The sequence below is a fragment of the Cyclopterus lumpus genome, chromosome 22 (assembly GCF_009769545.1).
Source record: "Cyclopterus lumpus isolate fCycLum1 chromosome 22, fCycLum1.pri, whole genome shotgun sequence".
In the NCBI taxonomy this organism is placed as follows: Eukaryota; Metazoa; Chordata; class Actinopteri; order Perciformes; family Cyclopteridae; genus Cyclopterus; species Cyclopterus lumpus.
In genome coordinates, this window is record NC_046987.1 from 13,446,752 (window position 1) to 13,466,134 (window position 19,383).

The 19,383-nt window shown below is 41.8% G+C and overlaps 4 protein-coding genes across 4 annotated transcripts in view; 2 read left to right on the top strand and 2 right to left on the bottom strand.

Moving 5' to 3' along the window:
* The window catches only part of fancm (FA complementation group M), a 37,461-nt gene extending 32,951 nt beyond the window's left edge, over positions 1-4,510 (bottom strand). The window contains 4 exon segments of the mRNA XM_034563260.1: positions 2,025-2,183; positions 2,322-2,399; positions 3,431-3,603; positions 3,688-4,510. Of these exon segments, the coding sequence (XP_034419151.1) occupies positions 2,025-2,183; positions 2,322-2,399; positions 3,431-3,603; positions 3,688-4,393 (1,116 nt within the window). The 5' untranslated portion in view covers positions 4,394-4,510.
* A 209-nt stretch (positions 4,511-4,719) lies between these two features.
* On the top strand, positions 4,720-7,247 carry iqcc (IQ motif containing C). The gene is made up of 5 exons (XM_034563655.1): positions 4,720-4,782; positions 5,019-5,162; positions 5,248-5,599; positions 6,362-6,483; positions 7,094-7,247. Exons 1-5 carry the CDS (start codon positions 4,741-4,743, stop codon positions 7,127-7,129), a joined length of 696 nt encoding a protein of 231 aa, XP_034419546.1. The 5' UTR covers positions 4,720-4,740; the 3' UTR covers positions 7,130-7,247.
* A 772-nt stretch (positions 7,248-8,019) lies between these two features.
* Positions 8,020-15,731, top strand: dcdc2b (doublecortin domain containing 2B). The gene is made up of 18 exons (XM_034563526.1): positions 8,020-8,120; positions 8,293-8,587; positions 8,845-8,896; positions 9,125-9,220; positions 10,096-10,105; positions 10,744-10,857; positions 11,030-11,324; positions 11,582-11,633; positions 12,999-13,069; positions 13,504-13,635; positions 13,724-13,858; positions 13,998-14,037; positions 14,182-14,247; positions 14,419-14,587; positions 14,709-14,818; positions 14,970-15,020; positions 15,489-15,551; positions 15,642-15,731. The coding sequence occupies exons 2-18, from the start codon at positions 8,304-8,306 to the stop codon at positions 15,729-15,731; spliced, it is 1,830 nt and encodes a 609-aa protein (XP_034419417.1). The 5' UTR covers positions 8,020-8,120; positions 8,293-8,303.
* A 172-nt stretch (positions 15,732-15,903) lies between these two features.
* tmem234 (transmembrane protein 234) lies at positions 15,904-19,160 on the bottom strand. Its single transcript, XM_034525467.1, has 5 exons — positions 19,079-19,160; positions 18,575-18,726; positions 18,402-18,468; positions 17,315-17,407; positions 15,904-16,996 (listed from the first exon to the last, which is right to left on the bottom strand). The coding sequence occupies exons 1-5, from the start codon at positions 19,089-19,091 to the stop codon at positions 16,887-16,889; spliced, it is 435 nt and encodes a 144-aa protein (XP_034381358.1). The 5' UTR covers positions 19,092-19,160; the 3' UTR covers positions 15,904-16,886.
* Between the last annotated feature and the right edge of the window lie 223 nt (positions 19,161-19,383).

Consider the following 19,383-nt stretch of genomic DNA (forward strand, 5'->3'; position numbering starts at 1 on the left):
TTGACGTCAAGACATCCGAATTCAAAGAGTTTATTTTGCATTAAATGATTGTATAGTTGATATGATACTCTGACAACAGTATATCAATTAAATGCTTGCAAAGTCAAGATATATATGGGTTGGTTTTCCCTTTGGTTTTATTGGAACATCAAGTATAAGCTTTTCCTTTCTTTTTGCTTATTGTTTTAGTGTTTTGCAAAAGTGTGCTGTTCTGTGAAAGTTCAACAGCGAGAGCTACTGTGGTTTTCTTTGTTCAATAAAAACGTGCTTGTCTACCGTCTTTTGAAATGTATAGTGACGCTCAGTTTTGTTAGGCTCTTATACACAGTTCGCATGATTCTGGGATATAATATAGACAGTAATCCACATGATACAGACACGCTCATCATGAACCTTATTTAAAAAACTGATTTCCATTCACCTTTCAAATCTGAATTATCGGAAAAGAGATAGTTAAAATCTCTTCATGGTGAATTAAATCCCCACACGTTTGATATTTGGGACATAAATGTAGTTTACAATATATATTGTTACTTTAGCAACAACTGAGCTATTTTGTATGATTAAAAACAAACATTTCCCTTTCATAATGATACATACTAACCGACAAGTACTGTATATAGAGAATATCCCTAAAAGGTATTCCTTCCTCTGTATGGAATTTAGAAAACAAAGGGGGCACACCCTACTTTGTTTTTAAACATAACCCATTTCACAAAAACAGCTGGTGCTCAGTTACTGAAGCATAGTAACATGATGAGTTCTCACAAGAGGGTTTCACACAACATGACATATCAGAGTGCATTAACTCTGTATAGTATCTGAGAGTTTGCAGCTGAGCCAAAGGTTTCAGATAATATTTTAATAAATATGAAAACAGACCATTTGTGTTTAAGAAAAATGCTGCTAAAACGTAAGCTCTAAATTACACCATCAACGGCCATTACAAAGCAACATGAATATAACGACAGATATCTCAGCACTAGCTTGGACACAGTGCACCATCCAAGCTCAATCAAAATCACAGTGCTGAGTGATCAGTGGTTATGAGGGCAAATACCGGTCTCTCTAGTGTCTGTGATCAAAATGGGCCACAAGCCGGGGAAAAGCATAAACTGAGCCACAAAAAACCTGTCTGCATGACCGGTTAATTTTTCTGATTTGCTTAACAATCATTCAATTCTGCCTGAATGACCGCAGTGTTGCTCATTTATCACCTGAGTGCAGTGGTATCTCTATTTTGTGTGCAGAGTGAAATGGAGGTTAACGTGCAGGTTGCAGATGACATCCGTTCAGGAGGCAATATAATGATAAGATGAATTAAAGTTAAAGCAATTAAAAGAACAGCCAAGAAACGCTCTATTATTAGTTAATACAAACAATCCAAACGGAATCAGAAAGGAGGGAAGAAAAGACACGACGAAGACCCAACACAGCTCATGTTCAACGGGTCTAAACTCTAAAATGCAGGTGTCACATTCCAGCTGCCCAGCCAGTTGAGACAGATGAAGTGTAGCTGCACATTTACAGCACAGTGAACCGACCCGTGACAAGGAGAGAGACAGCATGTAAGGTCTAGCACTGAAGCCAGACCACCGAGTGGGAAAGGATGTTGCTTTCAAGTCAAATCAATCCATTTAATATTAACTGACCCAGTATGAAGCACACAGCCAGAGACATGTGATGCTGAGAAAAGGATCACGGCTGACAAGCAAGCCAACTGTGACCACAAGGTGGCAGCCAAATACAAGAAAAGGTCCCATTATCTCCATAATGAAATCAAAACAAACCAATGGGAGAATATAAACTCACTCTTTTCATAGTTTGCATGCGTTTGTCCACTGATGTGTTTGTGTATTTATTACTGATAAAATTCAGACCGTAAACACATCACAGCAATTAATTGACTTAGAAGTTCAATATGTTTGATATAAACAAGAAATAAATACATTATTGGTTAAATAAAAGCTTTCAAAGACAGGGAGGAGTTGTGATTAAAATTATCCTAAATTGATTGTGCCTACCTGCAGGTAGCGCGCCTGGTGAGCAGAGAGGGTCTCTCCCAGAGGAACCACCACTTTCTCCACACTGCGCTGGTGGGAATGGGCCTGGATGTCTGGGCTCTCTTCTGAACGCAGCTCAATGTGAGAGATGAGCAAATTAGAGATCACCGATTGCACCGACTGCAGGGATGGAGTGAGAGAGGAGAAGAGAGTTGAATCAAATTCATATGAGAATAGTTAAATGAAGGATTTGCATTAATTGGTCACAATAGGCCAGAGTGACAATTTAGAGACACAGATACAGTATATTGTTCTTACCTTTGAATCCCCCCCTGGAGTTGCACTCAGGGCCAGGATGCGGAATTGTAAAGTCCGGCTGCAGAGCTGTCTGATCACCTGAGAAACGGGGAGATGGGCAAGAACACAACTTTGTTAGAACTTTATTGCCATAGTCCAAAGAGTTTAGTAAGTACAAGTGTAAGAATGTAAATCTAAAGAGGCCCCTGCTAGGAAATCAAAGTGAGAGATGAGTTAAAAGCCAATATAACTGCCAATGGTGGAAAGTAACTAGTAAAGTACATTTACTCAAGTCTTTCATTATGTGGAATTATGGTACTTTTGAATGAACTACACTTATTTGACAGCTGTGGTTAGGTTGCAGATTCCGATTAATACTAAATAAAAATGATGTTTTAGTATACAGAAAAGTACCTAGCAGTATACAAAGTAAATAAATGAGCTCCACATTTATCAGCTGCAACATTAAAGTGATGAAAGTGATGCATCAATAATTATAATATATATGATTGTGGCCTTGATAGGCCTTTCAGCATAATGAGTACTTTTACCTTTCCTACTAAAACTCTTAGAATTTTTTCTTACATAAGATTTTTAATGCAGAACTTTAACTTTTAACAAAGTATTTATTCACTCTGGTATTAGTACTTGTACTTAAGATGAGTACTTCTACCACCACCGATCACCATCGATGTAATGATCTGTAAAGTCAAGTAACTGATAGGCAAAATAACCAGATATGAATGTTTAATTTAGCTAGTGAATAAAATACTTTAAAAATAAAAAGGGACTTCATTACATTGAAGCAAACATCATATAAAATGTCCATGAGCAACTCTGCCCACAATTGTCTTGTAGTACAATCAGATATACTAGCTTCCTTGGTATGCTATGTTGTCACATAACTCAATCCCTCAAGGAAATCAACTAAATACAAAGTTTCAAACTGCTGTCAAGACAACAATGCTGTCTACAACAATGTTACTTAGTGAGAACATCCTTTGGGTGGATTGTCACTTTAAAGTAACTTTATTGCAGGTTCACAAGCCAAATTGGACATGAAAATATAGTCAGCATTTACATGTAAGTGTACTGAATGATAAGCTGTAATCAGTGACAGGTCTATTTACCTGACAGTAGGCATGGTTGCCCAGCGCCTTGTGAGCTTCATCGATCACCACACACTTGATCTGCTCGGCGGGACAGGACTCTCTGGACAGATCGTTCACCATAACCTGAGGGGTGAGGAAGAAGACACGCTTGGTCCTCCAGACCCCCGGTCTATCCTTTGCTACTGTAGCGCCTGCAGGGAGGGAGACGGAGTCTTGTTTATAAAGGCTAAAAGAAAGAAAGATGGGCGTCATAGTGGTTGTGCCACGATTGTTACCTGTCAGCTCAGCCATGTGTGCCTGTGGGATCCCCATCACTTTATAACATGCCTCGATCTGTTGGGCCACCAGAGGTTTGGTGGGAGCCATGAATACAATCTTCCCCGATGGATACCAGCGGTAGAAGTTGTACATAACCACAGAGGCTATAAAGGTCTTTCCCAGACCAGTGGGAAGACACACCAGTGTGTTCTGAAAGAGAGCAACCTCTGATATCTTCCTCTGGTACTCCCTGACGGGATAGCTGGTGGGGTAAATCCATACCTTAGCTGAGGAGCTGTTAAAGCCAGGGAAGTCTGGATAGGTTTTCCCAGCTGATGGGCTGGGAGAGAGGGCAGTGCTCTCTGTTCCTACTAAGTTGTCACATTGAAAATAGTGCGCATTATCCAGCTGTAGGCTCCTTTCAGCCTCGTTAACAGCGACCAGAATCAGATCGTCGTCGTCGTCGTCTTCATCTTCCAGCAACTGCCGAGGGCCCTCTGTCCTCACCGTTGTGTGTGCGGACCCCTGACCTATTTGAGCCCACAGACTCTGGCTTTGAGGAAGTTGTGTCCTAACGGTAGCTTCCTGCGCAGTGTTGCTCGGCGTTGCTCTGCGCCGTCCATCGGCTTTCTTTACATCTTTTTTCGGTTGCAGAACTTTGTTTTGAGAGACCGGTGCGCCCCAAGTCTGGAACAACGTCCTCTGATTTGAACCACTACTCATTTTCTTTAGTTGTGTCGGAAGAAATTGAGGAAAAAGTGGCAAGGCACGAGCAGCAACATTGCAAAGTGAACACCGGTATACAAACTCCGGGTCACTTCCGCCCACGTTTTACCAAAATATAACACCACATACGTAACGACGGTTTCACTGCAAAGTCATTTCAGTTATTTAAATCCAGTTTAAATTGTGAATATAATCTCTGTATAGTATTGATGGCAATATATCAAGCTAAGAGCTAAATCGACAGACGTACGTTGTGACATTTAACAAGGAGGCTTTTATTTTGTGTGTGTGACACCGGAACCAAACCAAACGTTTGAGTTCATCTCCCGCTATTTACCATAGCAATGGACAGAAGCAAACGGGAGAAGATACTCACCTGCTTTCAGGTAACAATTATGTGTCTACTCAGACTACTTTCAAGGCAGAATGCACCACGTTTCGTCTTTATGCCTGAAGTTATTCAAGTCAGTTGTTTATTTGCTTGTTTTTGCTCGTTCGGGCTGTTTAGCTTGTTTGCTAACTAACGGCAACACTTACTGTTGTTATTAGCATTGCTGTCACCAGGAGGAGTCGGACTAGCAGGAACACGTGGCCGTTCCTTTAACTCTCCTCTCCTCGGTAGGCATCTGCTCGTGGATACTTGGCAAGAAACGAAGTCCGTCGTGCGCGAGGGGACTTTGAGGACATCGTGAAAGAGATTGATGGAGGCGTGACTCATTTGGAGTGGAAGGAGAAGGTCGTCCCTGTTCCCCACTTCACAGACACTGTAGGTGGTGTTAGCTGAAACAGTATTGGGAGTGAATCAGCTTCTCGGTGCCTCTTTCTCATTGCTTGTGCTCGTGTATCTTCAGGACGGCCCACTTCTACGTCCCAGCAGCTCTGCCGGCAAACCTTCAAATGCACGACGAGATGTCTGTACCAGCCCACAGAGCCCATCATCATCATCATCATCACCATCAGCAGCAGCACCATTATCAGAGGATACAGGAGATCATTGTGTCCTCCTGGAGAAGATCGAAGCAGAGAGAGATGATTCACAAACCAAAAGACAGGCCTCCCTTTTTAAGCACGGTATCCAGAGCAGCAGTGTTACAGTTACTGGAGTGTCGCAGAAAGAAAGCGCAGAGGTGAAGAAAGATGGAGACTCCACCACTGCCTGGAGCAGTTTGGAGCGGGACATGAACTATGGTCACTCTCACAAAGGTGAGAGCTAGTAGTATTTCCCTATTATCTTTTGGTAATACAATGAGATAATTTACTCCATTTATCATTATTCATTTATAACAGAAGTACAAGGTTGCGTTTTAAGTGGGGCTTCAGCTAACAATTAGTTTCCCGATCATTTAATCCAATCCAATTTCAGAAACTATGAGAAAATTGCTTGAACGCAATTTCTCTCAAATGAAATGCTTTTAATGTTTTTTATTATACATGCAATTTACAATTATATATTACTGGAAAGTAGAATTGGAGAACCTAGAAACAGCAAGGTTGTAGGCATTCTTTCATAATAAGTGACTTAAATTACTAATTGATTATCAAAATTTGTTTAGATAATCAAATGTTGATCGTTCAAACGCAAGTCTTGTTGTGGAAACACTGCAGACAATATCCATCGAAAAATATGAGTTAGTTGGCGATGGAATACATAGGCTCTGGTTTGCTTAAAATAGATTACAAACTGACGGTATGTTATTTAAAACAGGGATCTGCTTCAAAACCTTTTAAATTACCTTTAAAGACAAGCAATATCATTGCATACAAGTTTTTTTTAAATCTTACCACATTTGGAAGGTTTTCACTTAAGAATAACCCAAAAGAGAAATAAAAATAAAGAATCTGTGCACAGGATGAGGGAAATTAGACTTTTCTGTAAAACTCATGTTGTACGTGATTGCAAACAGATTCTCTTCCTGCAGAGTAGATGCATTATCAGTCCTTTTGAATTTGCCATCCTTCCTTCAGCTCCCCGGCAGTTCTGCTTGGCTCAGGAGGTGCCCTGTACCCCGGAGGCCCTGCGTCTCCATAGAAACACCTTGACCATGGAGCTGGTCTGGCTACAACAGGCCATTGACAGCAGGAAAAAGGTAAGACGGAGGAAGTGGTTAGTTCCATGCATTTATTCAGCAGTGGCAGTCTCCTGCTGTAAGAAAATTGCCTCTGCTTCAAGACAGAATTTATTTAGTGACCTCAAAAAGAAGTTAGTGCAGTCGCTCCCAAGAAGCACCAGAAAAATACCTCCATTGTCTGTATCCGTGCCTGAATAATAACCATTGTCTATCAGCAGCATCAGTAACTACTTATTTAACTTTACCTGAAGATGGTAAAGCAGCACAGATATACTGAAGCTATGTACATGCCTGTTTATTTCAACAATATTACCTTTTTATCAAGTGTTTTCTTAGCATATTCAGCTGCCTACACCCTTTGCACACAGATTGTGTACCAAGTGAATCCCTTAATTTATCTTCCAACAAAATGAATGTTGTCCTATATCCTACATCACTGCTCCGATGTAGCACCCTGCAGCTCCAGGGGATGTAAAGCTGCCAGGATGTGGATTCATGTGCACAATGAACACTTCATGCAAACCGCAGCTATCATCAGAGAAAGCAGGATTCACTCATGGATGGGAGTATGCTCACCCAAAGTCAAACTTTTAATGAATGTTTTTCCCTTCTGTCTTCTCTTCTACAGTACTTGTCACTGAAGGACAGGCTGAGCGTATCCTGATGGCAGAAGTCATGTGAACTGGGACTGAAGGCCTCTTTGCTGTCTAATGACTTAACTTTTATCCATAAACAAAGACACTGTAAATAGATTGCTTTCATATTCATCATGTGTTTGACCAAAGCTGTACATTGTAAATATTATTTTCTAATTTTATAAATGAATAAATTGTATTTTTCTAAAAAAAAAAAGTTGTCTTTCTGCAGTGGCTTTGCTGATATCGGCTCAAAAGGTACTTACCGGTAATTTGTTGTGTAGGAGGACAGCTCATTCAGGGCAGAGAACCGTGGCTCAACCTGTGGCTGGTTATGACTCAAAGGAGCTCAAATTTCCCATTTGGATCTCAATGAATGAGCTTTCTCTCATCACATGAGAGGACCGTCCTACAAATATTCATACGTCTTTGTTGTCTTCTGGCATTATTGTCTTTTTAAAGAGCACCCACAGGAGGAGGCTTTTAGAGAAAAAAATTGAACATTGCGGTGTCCTGCTACTAAAATTGCACTTTAAAAAAAAGTCTTTGCCTTATTTCAATGTTCTTAAGAGGTCACATTTTTAGAAATTTCAGTAATGGTTTTATCACCTGCTGGTTCTTGCACTTGCTGGGAAATGCTAATTATGCATGGTGTATTTTTCAATATTTTTTCGGGGGGAAAATACAGACAACTGGGGAAAGAGTTTATCTTATTGATTCAGCTTACAACACAGTGACCCACCCATCTCTCCTCTTCTGTCGGTCTCTTTTGTTGTGGTTGCTGCCAATGGTTTGGCCTACAAAGCCAGTCATTGCTGGCCACGCTGCCATAGCAACCAGGAAATACTCTCCGCCGTCAGCGTAGTAGTGTGTGAATGTGAATGTGTGTGTGTGTTTGGGGCACAGAAAGAGCAGAACGTGGTGAGCCGGAGTCCAGACGGACCACAACAACACGGGGGACTGATTTTCACCTTTTGGCTTCAGTTCTGCCATTTCCTCGCTTCGTTCTCCACCAGGCTTGTGAGTCCCTGACTATTGTGTTAATGTGTGACCTGAAGAATGTGGTATGTGTCTGGTGTATGGAGATGGTTGATACATTCTTAGTGAGTGAACTTGTATGTATGTGGAGAGAATGGTGAGGTGTGTGGACTCAAAAACAGCCTTTTTAAAATGTGTCTTGTGACGGTAACAGCTGGCCCCTGGATGGCCGCCAGCACCGCAGCCACGACTCCCCTGCCTCCAGTGAAGAGCGTGGTGGTGTACAAGAATGGAGACCCCTTCTATAGTGGACGGAGGTTCGTGGTCAACCAGAGACAGGTGGCCACCATGGAGGCCTTTCTGACTGAAGTGACCCAGAGCATCGGGGCCCCACTTGCCGTCAGGACTCTGTACACCCCCAGACAGGGCCACCGGGTCCCAGACCTCCGGGACCTTCAGACAGGAGCCCAGTATGTTGCTGCTGGCTTTGAAAGGTTCAAGAAACTGGAGTGAGTACAATAACTACGTACTGTGCTATATTAGAAATAATTGTAATGTACAGTTCCTTTCATAGCAGACTTTTTTGTCTTTAAGATGAAAGTAAATTAATTTTGAATGAATATTTTTGGGTGTTTGGAAAAAAAAAAAAAATATATATATATATATATATATTAAAAATATATATATATAATATATATGTGTGTGTGTGTGTGTGTGTGTGTGTGTGTGTGTATACTTTAATCATATCTGTTGTTTTGATGTTTAGCTACTTGAACACCAGAATGAAAAAGCACCCTGCGGCCCGTGAAGAAACCCAGGTAGGCTTTTATTTTGCCATGTGGCTTTTTAAGACCCACAGCACAGTCCATCACTGATTAATCCTGCACTAACCAGGAGGAATGCACCACCAGGCTGCACTGTACTCAAATCAGTTTGATCTATTTAACTTCTGCCAAATCAAATATGAAAATGTGTATATGACTTTCCATTATCGAGACAAGCTCCTATTTGCCTCTAAATGTGAGCACATATTGTGCTTGGCTCAGGAGGTGCCCTGTACCCCGGAGGCCCTGCGTCTCCATAGAAACACCTTGACCATGGAGCTGGTCTGGCTACAACAGGCCATTGACAGCAGGAAAAAGGTAAGACGGAGGAAGTGGTTAGTTCCATGCATTTATTCAGCAGTGGCAGTCTCCTGCTGTAAGAAAATTGCCTCTGCTTCAAGACAGAATTTATTTAGTGACCTCAAAAAGAAGTTAGTGCAGTCGCTCCCAAGAAGCACCAGAAAAATACCTCCATTGTCTGTATCCGTGCCTGAATAATAACCATTGTCTATCAGCAGCATCAGTAACTACTTATTTAACTTTACCTGAAGATGGTAAAGCAGCACAGATATACTGAAGCTATGTACATGCCTGTTTATTTCAACAATATTACCTTTTTATCAAGTGTTTTCTTAGCATATTCAGCTGCCTACACCCTTTGCACACAGATTGTGTACCAAGTGAATCCCTTAATTTATCTTCCAACAAAATGAATGTTGTCCTATATCCTACATCACTGCTCCGATGTAGCACCCTGCAGCTCCAGGGGATGTAAAGCTGCCAGGATGTGGATTCATGTGCACAATGAACACTTCATGCAAACCGCAGCTATCATCAGAGAAAGCAGGATTCACTCATGGATGGGAGTATGCTCACCCAAAGTCAAACTTTTAATGAATGTTTTTCCCTTCTGTCTTCTCTTCTACAGTACTTGTCACTGAAGGACAGGCTGAGCGTATCCTGATGGCAGAAGTCATGTGAACTGGGACTGAAGGCCTCTTTGCTGTCTAATGACTTAACTTTTATCCATAAACAAAGACACTGTAAATAGATTGCTTTCATATTCATCATGTGTTTGACCAAAGCTGTACATTGTAAATATTATTTTCTAATTTTATAAATGAATAAATTGTATTTTTCTAAAAAAAAAAAGTTGTCTTTCTGCAGTGGCTTTGCTGATATCGGCTCAAAAGGTACTTACCGGTAATTTGTTGTGTAGGAGGACAGCTCATTCAGGGCAGAGAACCGTGGCTCAACCTGTGGCTGGTTATGACTCAAAGGAGCTCAAATTTCCCATTTGGATCTCAATGAATGAGCTTTCTCTCATCACATGAGAGGACCGTCCTACAAATATTCATACGTCTTTGTTGTCTTCTGGCATTATTGTCTTTTTAAAGAGCACCCACAGGAGGAGGCTTTTAGAGAAAAAAATTGAACATTGCGGTGTCCTGCTACTAAAATTGCACTTTAAAAAAAAGTCTTTGCCTTATTTCAATGTTCTTAAGAGGTCACATTTTTAGAAATTTCAGTAATGGTTTTATCACCTGCTGGTTCTTGCACTTGCTGGGAAATGCTAATTATGCATGGTGTATTTTTCAATATTTTTTCGGGGGGAAAATACAGACAACTGGGGAAAGAGTTTATCTTATTGATTCAGCTTACAACACAGTGACCCACCCATCTCTCCTCTTCTGTCGGTCTCTTTTGTTGTGGTTGCTGCCAATGGTTTGGCCTACAAAGCCAGTCATTGCTGGCCACGCTGCCATAGCAACCAGGAAATACTCTCCGCCGTCAGCGTAGTAGTGTGTGAATGTGAATGTGTGTGTGTGTTTGGGGCACAGAAAGAGCAGAACGTGGTGAGCCGGAGTCCAGACGGACCACAACAACACGGGGGACTGATTTTCACCTTTTGGCTTCAGTTCTGCCATTTCCTCGCTTCGTTCTCCACCAGGCTTGTGAGTCCCTGACTATTGTGTTAATGTGTGACCTGAAGAATGTGGTATGTGTCTGGTGTATGGAGATGGTTGATACATTCTTAGTGAGTGAACTTGTATGTATGTGGAGAGAATGGTGAGGTGTGTGGACTCAAAAACAGCCTTTTTAAAATGTGTCTTGTGACGGTAACAGCTGGCCCCTGGATGGCCGCCAGCACCGCAGCCACGACTCCCCTGCCTCCAGTGAAGAGCGTGGTGGTGTACAAGAATGGAGACCCCTTCTATAGTGGACGGAGGTTCGTGGTCAACCAGAGACAGGTGGCCACCATGGAGGCCTTTCTGACTGAAGTGACCCAGAGCATCGGGGCCCCACTTGCCGTCAGGACTCTGTACACCCCCAGACAGGGCCACCGGGTCCCAGACCTCCGGGACCTTCAGACAGGAGCCCAGTATGTTGCTGCTGGCTTTGAAAGGTTCAAGAAACTGGAGTGAGTACAATAACTACGTACTGTGCTATATTAGAAATAATTGTAATGTACAGTTCCTTTCATAGCAGACTTTTTTGTCTTTAAGATGAAAGTAAATTAATTTTGAATGAATATTTTTGGGTGTTTGGAAAAAAAAAAAAAATATATATATATATATATATATTAAAAATATATATATATAATATATATGTGTGTGTGTGTGTGTGTGTGTGTGTGTGTGTGTATACTTTAATCATATCTGTTGTTTTGATGTTTAGCTACTTGAACACCAGAATGAAAAAGCACCCTGCGGCCCGTGAAGAAACCCAGGTAGGCTTTTATTTTGCCATGTGGCTTTTTAAGACCCACAGCACAGTCCATCACTGATTAATCCTGCACTAACCAGGAGGAATGCACCACCAGGCTGCACTGTACTCAAATCAGTTTGATCTATTTAACTTCTGCCAAATCAAATATGAAAATGTGTATATGACTTTCCATTATCGAGACAAGCTCCTATTTGCCTCTAAATGTGAGCACATATTGTTCCGTTCGCACTAGTTAGATTAGGACCACCCTTTGTGCTGACCGTCTCATTGATGTCACTGGTTGTCATGTAAATTGCAAGAAAACAATGGGAAAATGATTGTGCTGCCCATTGACCAGTCACTCAGGCATTGCGGGGCGCCCCTTTAACGGTCTTGTGTTACATTTAGATTCAGTAATTACAGCTGGATATTGTCACAGATCACGAATTCCCGGCGTTTCAGAGGTTATCATAATTTCCACCGAGAAAACTCTCTGAATGAATCTGAAGTCTTTTCTCTTTTGCTTGTTTACGATAATGATGATGGTGGTATCATGCAGGCAGAAGCTCTCTTAACATCCACACAAAATAGATTTCAAACAAGTACACACACATGTTGACATGCTGACAAGTGCTGGCTTTGTATCCTGACCAGCTGGCAGGGGGCACCGCTTGGTTTTTCAGACGCAGAGTGTGCCCTCAGTCTGAGGAAATCAGTCTTACTTCTCTGAAAAACATGAAAGGAGGGGAGAGTAATTGTGTGTGCCTTGGTTGTCTGCCATCTTGTTTTTTTGGTTTTAAAGTCTTGCATGCCTGTGTTGTGGTTGCTGTGGAGCAATGCATGAAGTGTGTCCGTGAGTGAGTTTGATCCTGCTGGTGAAACAAAGAGTAACGCTTCCACGCAGTGTTATCCGGGCTATGTGCCTGTCTGGACAGGCCCAAGGCCCACACTCACCGCCTCACGCCTCCTCCTCTGCTCGGAGACTCTGTAAATGCATTAAACGGCTGCCACTTCAAAGTAGAAACAATGACGGAAGATTATCAATGTCTGGTTTGCGCCGAGCTGATTGATTTAGTCCAGATTTAGTGTCAGGGGCAGACACGGATATTGGCTTAAGATGTCATTGATATGGGGCGACATGGGCTTTGGCAGGAGCCTTCAGATCAGAGTGTGAATGTGCCATTGAAGAGGTCTTGGAGTGACGTTTATCTCCGACATGAGCGGAATAGTTAGTCAGTCATTACGCATTTAAGGATGGCTGATTTTTCTGTGATTGATGTGCAGGACATGAATGATGTAAAACTGATTTTCAAATTTCTCTGGGAAAATGCCAACCGTGTAACGTTTTGCAGTACCACAAATGTGATGTTCTGAATGTCTTCTGCAGGCCAAAGTCACCCAGAGGCCAAATGTTTCAGCCAAATGGAGGAAGTTTATACCTCTACCTTGCATTTTACAGTGAGTTGGACATACTATGAAAACACACACAAATAATGACTGTGTTTTTAGTAGGATTCTCCCTTTTTAACCATAGCTGCATGACTGTATGTCAGTTGGTCAGTCGGACAGACTGTCCACTGTTTTGGTCCAGACAGAGGAGCCCTTGGAGTATGAATCCTTTTTTAAATTTTCCTCTGAGGATGAATCGCAATAACTTTTCGTGCCAAAGTTCATATTTTGTATTTTTTCAAGGGAAATTTAGCAATAAAAAGATACCCTAAAGTCCCATAGCTTTGCCTGAACTTTAGAGTGCATTTCTCCTCTAAACAAGGATTGTAGATTTTATTATAATAGTTTTGTGTCATGACGTCTACAGACAGGAGAATCTGTTTCAGTGTACATATTTCAGACGTAATTTAAGAAATGTAAAAAAAACTATGCATCCTGTTCAGCGTTTTCCGTAATGGAGATCTCCTATGTCCACCATTCCGGTTCATCATTCCTCGGAGCATGCAGCAGGACCTGGAGAAGATCCTGAGTCTGGTCACAGAGAAGGTCAGCTTACGAACTGGAGCTGTGCGCAGGTCAGTGACACTGACAGACAGTCACATGCACTCTGTGGAATACAAATAAGAGGACACAATATCTCCCCTCACTCCTGTGCTTCATCAGGTTGTGCTCTTTGGAAGGAGCAACTGTATCCTCGGCTCTGGAACTGGAGACAGGCCACTGCTACGTTGCCGTGGGAACCGAGAGGTTCAGGAAACTTCCATATGTGGAGCTGTTGGTTTCAAAAGCCACAGAGAGGTATTGTTTTCCAAGGCCCTTTTGTCACCAAAGACGCATGTTTACGTGCGTCGTCGCTGCCTTCTGTGCACGCTAAAATAAAATGATTGTCAAAACAAAGACATCTTTTCACATGAAAGTGGTTTTCTTTATTTTGTAGATATAACCCAGGAAAGAGAAGGCTGTTCGGAAGAAATGAGGTACCTTTAATAAATATAATAATATAATTGACTCACCTTCATGTCTTAAAATAGTCTCAGCATTGCTGCTCTGCAGTCGACGCTTAATTTGCAACATGTGTCGGGTTCAGCAGCTGGCTCATATGTCTGGGGTGCTTCTCTTAGAACAGGGAAGCAAGGAGTGGTCCAGAAGACCAGTATAGTGACTCAGCCCTCCTCGACTCCCCAGAGGTAGGAAACAACCCCCCGTGTCTTGTATTCACACTACAAGAGCCCATATATAGAGACGGTTAATGTCTTTGGCTTATTCTGCCCAACACGTTGAATACACCAGAGACCACCAGAGTATTTCGCGCCTATACATGATTTTATATTTATTCAGTTGCATCCCATGAATTTCAGTCGGATGGTCGGAGGGTGAAGTCGACAGGAGACGAAGCTGCAGCTCCAGCAGCCGCACAGCAGAGGAGCAGGAGAGGAGGAGCAGATGAGACCTCTGCGTTCTTCGCCAGGCCGGTCAAGATCCGCACCTACAGGGGACAGCCAAGACCACCACCCGGCAATGGATCCGGTTCGAATCCCCATCGTTATACTTCTAATTTGATATCTAACTTCTTCACGCTCACAATGAGTCTGATGCACTTTGTGTTAATCATTATATCAGCAGCTTTTTTGATTTCTGTCCATTGCAGTCCAGCCCAGCGTGTTTAAAAGAGCAGCACGGAAGAGAAGAGAGGAGGTACGAGGGGCCGAGGAGGTGCACGAGGATGAGAACACAGCGACAGAGCTTCCTGTTGACCAGGTTCGCTTTGCCCGTGTGTCCTTTTAGCCTCACAACCACATAGTATGATGCCAGAATTGAATTCCAAAATATTACTGAAGGAGGTACAATAAATTGCTGAAAGTATGTTCAAAGCAGAGGTTCTAAACCCGTCTCTCATGTTTGTCTAAAGAGAGCGGCAGAAATAGTGGAGGAGGAATTAAACAGCCGACACACAGAGCAGGTAAATCAAACAATTTCTTTATGTTCCATATGAATTTGTTAGCTTTTTATCCTAGTGGAAAAATTCACATTCGTGTTAATTCACTCTCAAAGTACAATGTAGGGCAAAAGTGGAAACTCATTTTGTGTACAAATTGAAGAAAGACATGGCTCCATGAAAATGAATTGATGTATCCATGCATTATGGTGCCCTTGCTAAATTATAGTCAACGCAGTCGACAATTTAAAATATGTGTGACACATATGATACTGTATTCTTCATGTGGAAAAAAAACAAACACATACATTCTTATTTGTTTCTCTCAAGAGACATTCACAAATTATCGAGAGTGAGCTGCACAATGGGAGCGATCGCAATGTAAAACAAGTACAGTACATGCGAGTGGGTGTTTACGCGTTTCTTAATATAAAAAGGTTTAGTTTAGTTCTGTAGGAATGGGTTCAAAATGAGATCTTTTTCCTGCAACAGCCACCGTCATCTGAACAAGAGGCTGTGAAACAGAGGACTGAGGAGTCTGCTGCTCAATCTCTGGTACCAATACACACACTTCCATCAGCTTCCATTCAGAAGTACACAGACACACAAACTAGTCAGAATTCAATGTGCGTCTCATTTCAAAAGGAGCCGAAGCAGACGTTCTCAAAGTCAAGGCCTTCGTCATCAGCCTCTCAGTCACAGAATAGAGAAGACAAGGCAAGTCCAGCGTATTAGCCATAACCAAGCCCAATGAAAATATGTGCTTGATTCTTTTTTTTTTTTTAAACAGCGTCTTAATATTTCTTTTTAACAGGAGAGCCTCCAGAAACATCATCAGGTGGACTGGTGAATAAGGAGCGCAGACAATTGGTCAAAGAGGTCACATCATCACAACAGCAGATGAATGAATGTTTCAATTGGTCATACTTTTTTATTTTTATTTTAGGACAACATGACAACAACAACTAGAAAAGATGGACTCACTATCATAAATAAGCTCTATAGTTCAATACAGTCAAAACTGTACTTTTCTGACATAAGCCCCCAAAAGACAGGGATCATGCTGATGCAGATAGTGTGTAGATGTTCAATGGTGCAGTTAATTCAATATATGTACATAAGAAACAATATTTTTGGGACATTTTAAGCCTAAATGTACTTCTGATCTGCAGAAATCAGTGATGGAGATCATCGTGTTTTGCCAACAATTTATTAATAAAATATCAGCCAAATCACCAGCTGAATAGACGCAACAATAAAAAGGTTGTCTGTACAGTGTTTTGTGACAATAAAATATACATTACTATGTACATTTCAGTTATTCCTGAAATATGTGCAACTGGTTTGGACACATTTACAGGGAACACGACACGGTAACTAAATAACAGTGGTATATCTATCTCAGTAATACATTATGTACACAGGGCAAGGAAAAGCCATGTGTCCTCTCTGTGTCCGGCTCTTCCCTAAACACACAACCCAGTGGACAGCAAGCAGCCGCAGTAAAAATGCCCCCGTTAAACCAAGAAGTTGGATCTAATTGGTCCATTTCAAACCACCGCCTTATTTGTATGTGGGCTCCATATAATTTGTGCCGATGCCAGTCACATCACGGGGCAGCTGAGGGCTTAAAAGTAAATGTTAACAACCACAAACTTCTATGCAAGCCCCATAAATCTGGTCTGGCCTTGAGGTGAACCCTACATAAACCCACTTCCCCTTTAACGTGGTGTCAGGGTTTCTGGACAGGTCTTTTGAAGCGCACACTGACTTAATTTAGGCACAATTCTCCCAACAGTCGTTACTCTAAGAAGTCACTGTCTGAATCTAAATGGCCCCCTGAGGAATCACCTGAAGGTACGGAAGGATTTGTTTGAATCCTCATCTCAATTAGTGTGCAGCCGTGATGATATTCGGCTTCTCAGTGTGGTTGCCATCAATGGCGCTCATAACACAGAGAGTGATGCCAGCCATGGTGAGGAACATTCCTGCGACAGCCTCTGCAGAGAATCAGGAGTGTGGGGTAGGACATGAAGGAAAAGGAAAGGAAAAAAGAAAAAGCACATCTTAAAAATCTGAACACAACCAGAACAGTATTTTTCAAGGAGAGGCAGATGAGGAAATCTCAATGCTCAAGGATGTCTTGGCATGCGAGTCAAGTAATGTTGAGCTAATATTACTTGAGTCTTGCTTATGTGATAACTCTGAACACGTTCCAGAAACCAACGCTTGTAGGATCCCAGATTTCTCCATGTGGGTGTCAGTATCACTTGCTGTGAGCTGAAAAGCCAGCGAGTGTATGAAAATGAGTCACTTACGTTTCCCTCCAAACTCTTCACCCAGTAACTTGCCGGTGAACAGAGTGCAGAGGAAGGTGAGAGAGTTGGCCACAGGAACAGCGAGCGATAACTCTGCAGAAGAGAAGTGGCGAAAACTGAATATAATATTCTGCAAGCAAATGAATATGCAAACCCGCTGTGTGAGGCCAATATGATGCAAATGGAAAAAATGACCCAAAGAGTTTCCAATATGTTCCAGACCCATTAGTACCAATGAGACCCACGTTTGTAAATGGATATGTAATCTTTGTCTAATTTTATTCAAGAAAATGTAGAATTATTGCTTCTGTATAATTAAGGCTGTACCTGTTCCCATAAGCACGATCATTTCTTACAATATGTCAGTTTAGAGCTGAAACAATGGTCAATTAGTTGATTAACAGAACTAATTTGATGATCAATTATTCCTTTGAGTTAATATTGAAAATATTGACATGTGCCAGATCTACAAATGTGAGGATTTTCTTCTTTTCTTTATCTTTAAGTGTAGTAAATGTATAATTGTTGGGTTTTATGCAGTTGGTTGGACTAAGAAAAAGCAATTAAAAAACATCTTGAGCTCTAGAGAATTGTAGTTGTTGTTTTAATATATTTTGCCATGTCATATCAGGAAAGGCAAATAATTAAATGAATGCACGCCCAGGTGTGTCCATGCTGACTCACTCGTTAAGGTCGTCACTAACGCTAATCTGTCTTTCTCCCGCAATAATGATGAATGATTATATATTTTAGGAACGAAGAGCTAACATTTTAGTACTGGTTTAGAAAACATCTTTATTATTTTTTCTCAGAGTGGAAATTCTCTGTCTGTTTAAAAATATTCAAAAGATGTGCTCCTCTTCAGGTTTGTCAAGCAGGGCCTACACCTGAGCATATGGGATGAGTCAAAGAGCCTGTTGCCATTTCATAGCAGGTAAAGTACAAGTGCAATAATGCAATCAATGACAACTGCATTGTAAGTAAGTGCTCTGCGCCACACCTGTGCTCTTCATGATAAAACAACTTAAAATATCACAAGATGTAAACCAGAAGCGACCATCGGATGGCTGTGAAGTAAGTGTCACACCTGTGGTGGAAAGTGTATAATAGTAGACCAACGAGCCACTCTGGTTCAGGAGAAATGGGACCAGGTACTGTGGAGAAGAAAGCGCTTCAATGAAACGAGAAGTGTAAAGAAAAAGTCTGAATTTCAAACGTGCGCACCGCTGGCAACTCGAAGGAAGTGAGCTCCGGATTTACCTTGAGGTTTAGGAAAAGAAACTTGACCTCAGCCAGGAGCTGAGAGACCCTGTCGCTGTGTCGGACGTGCTCGATGCCCTCCGCGCCCCTCTTGAGGAAGGGGTTGGTGCAGCCCCACAGCACCGACACCAGCACGAGACCCAGCAGCTCCACTGCGAGACGGGACAATTACAAGACAGTCACCCGGTCGCTCCAGGCCCTGCTCAGATACGCTCCTTCGAGTGTCGAATATTTATTATTTGAAAACAATGAGCAAGCACGACTCGGTGAAGACAGTAGAATAAAGAAGAAGTGACGCTACTCATCCGGTGGTCATATTTAGGCTATAAGCGTACTTCCTTAGCTTTAGCTCTAAGGGCTAAGCTACGTTTGGCTTAGTCCTGCTAATTAACCTAAAGAGGAACGGATACTTAGGAGTACTTATATATCCGCCCTCAAGAAATAAAAGAAGTACTTGGCGAAAGTTATGACTTTAGAGAGTAAATCGGCTTGTCGGCCACTCACCTACAGTCACCATCGTAATGTCAACATTCGAGACGCATTCAAGACTGCTTCAACTCAGGTTTGAGTGAAACTTACGGAAATGGCCACACACATACATAGTTTCAATATTATTTATTTATTTACTTACCTGGAACCATGTTCATACAGAGTTATAATATCTGAATTGAAAATGAATTTTAAAAAAAGAGAACGATTTGATTCGTTAACTGCAACGTGTTTGCAACGTTTCTTGTCATCTTGAATGCCGCATTAATGTTTCTATTTTTTTCCGATATAGTACCAAAAGGTACCATCCGAGGGCGCAA

Bases quoted from the DNA above. Each gene is read 5' to 3' on its own strand.
- iqcc (XM_034563655.1), top strand. From the start codon at position 4,741: ATGGACAGAAGCAAACGGGAGAAGATACTCACCTGCTTTCAG. The intron at 5,163-5,247 runs GTAGGTGGTGTT...GTGTATCTTCAG, and splicing joins TTCCCCACTTCACAGACACT to GACGGCCCACTTCTACGTCC. The intron at 6,484-7,093 runs GTAAGACGGAGG...TCTCTTCTACAG, and splicing joins CCATTGACAGCAGGAAAAAG to TACTTGTCACTGAAGGACAG.
- dcdc2b (XM_034563526.1), top strand. From the start codon at position 8,304: ATGGCCGCCAGCACCGCAGCCACGACTCCCCTGCCTCCAGTGAAGAGC. The intron at 14,248-14,418 runs GTAGGAAACAAC...CATGAATTTCAG, and splicing joins CCCTCCTCGACTCCCCAGAG to TCGGATGGTCGGAGGGTGAA. The intron at 14,588-14,708 runs GTTCGAATCCCC...TGTCCATTGCAG, and splicing joins ACCACCCGGCAATGGATCCG to TCCAGCCCAGCGTGTTTAAA.
- tmem234 (XM_034525467.1), bottom strand. The intron at 18,469-18,574 runs GTAAATCCGGAG...TCTTCTCCACAG, and splicing joins TTCTTTTCCTAAACCTCAAG to TACCTGGTCCCATTTCTCCT. The intron at 16,997-17,314 runs GTAAGTGACTCA...GATTCTCTGCAG, and splicing joins TGAAGAGTTTGGAGGGAAAC to AGGCTGTCGCAGGAATGTTC.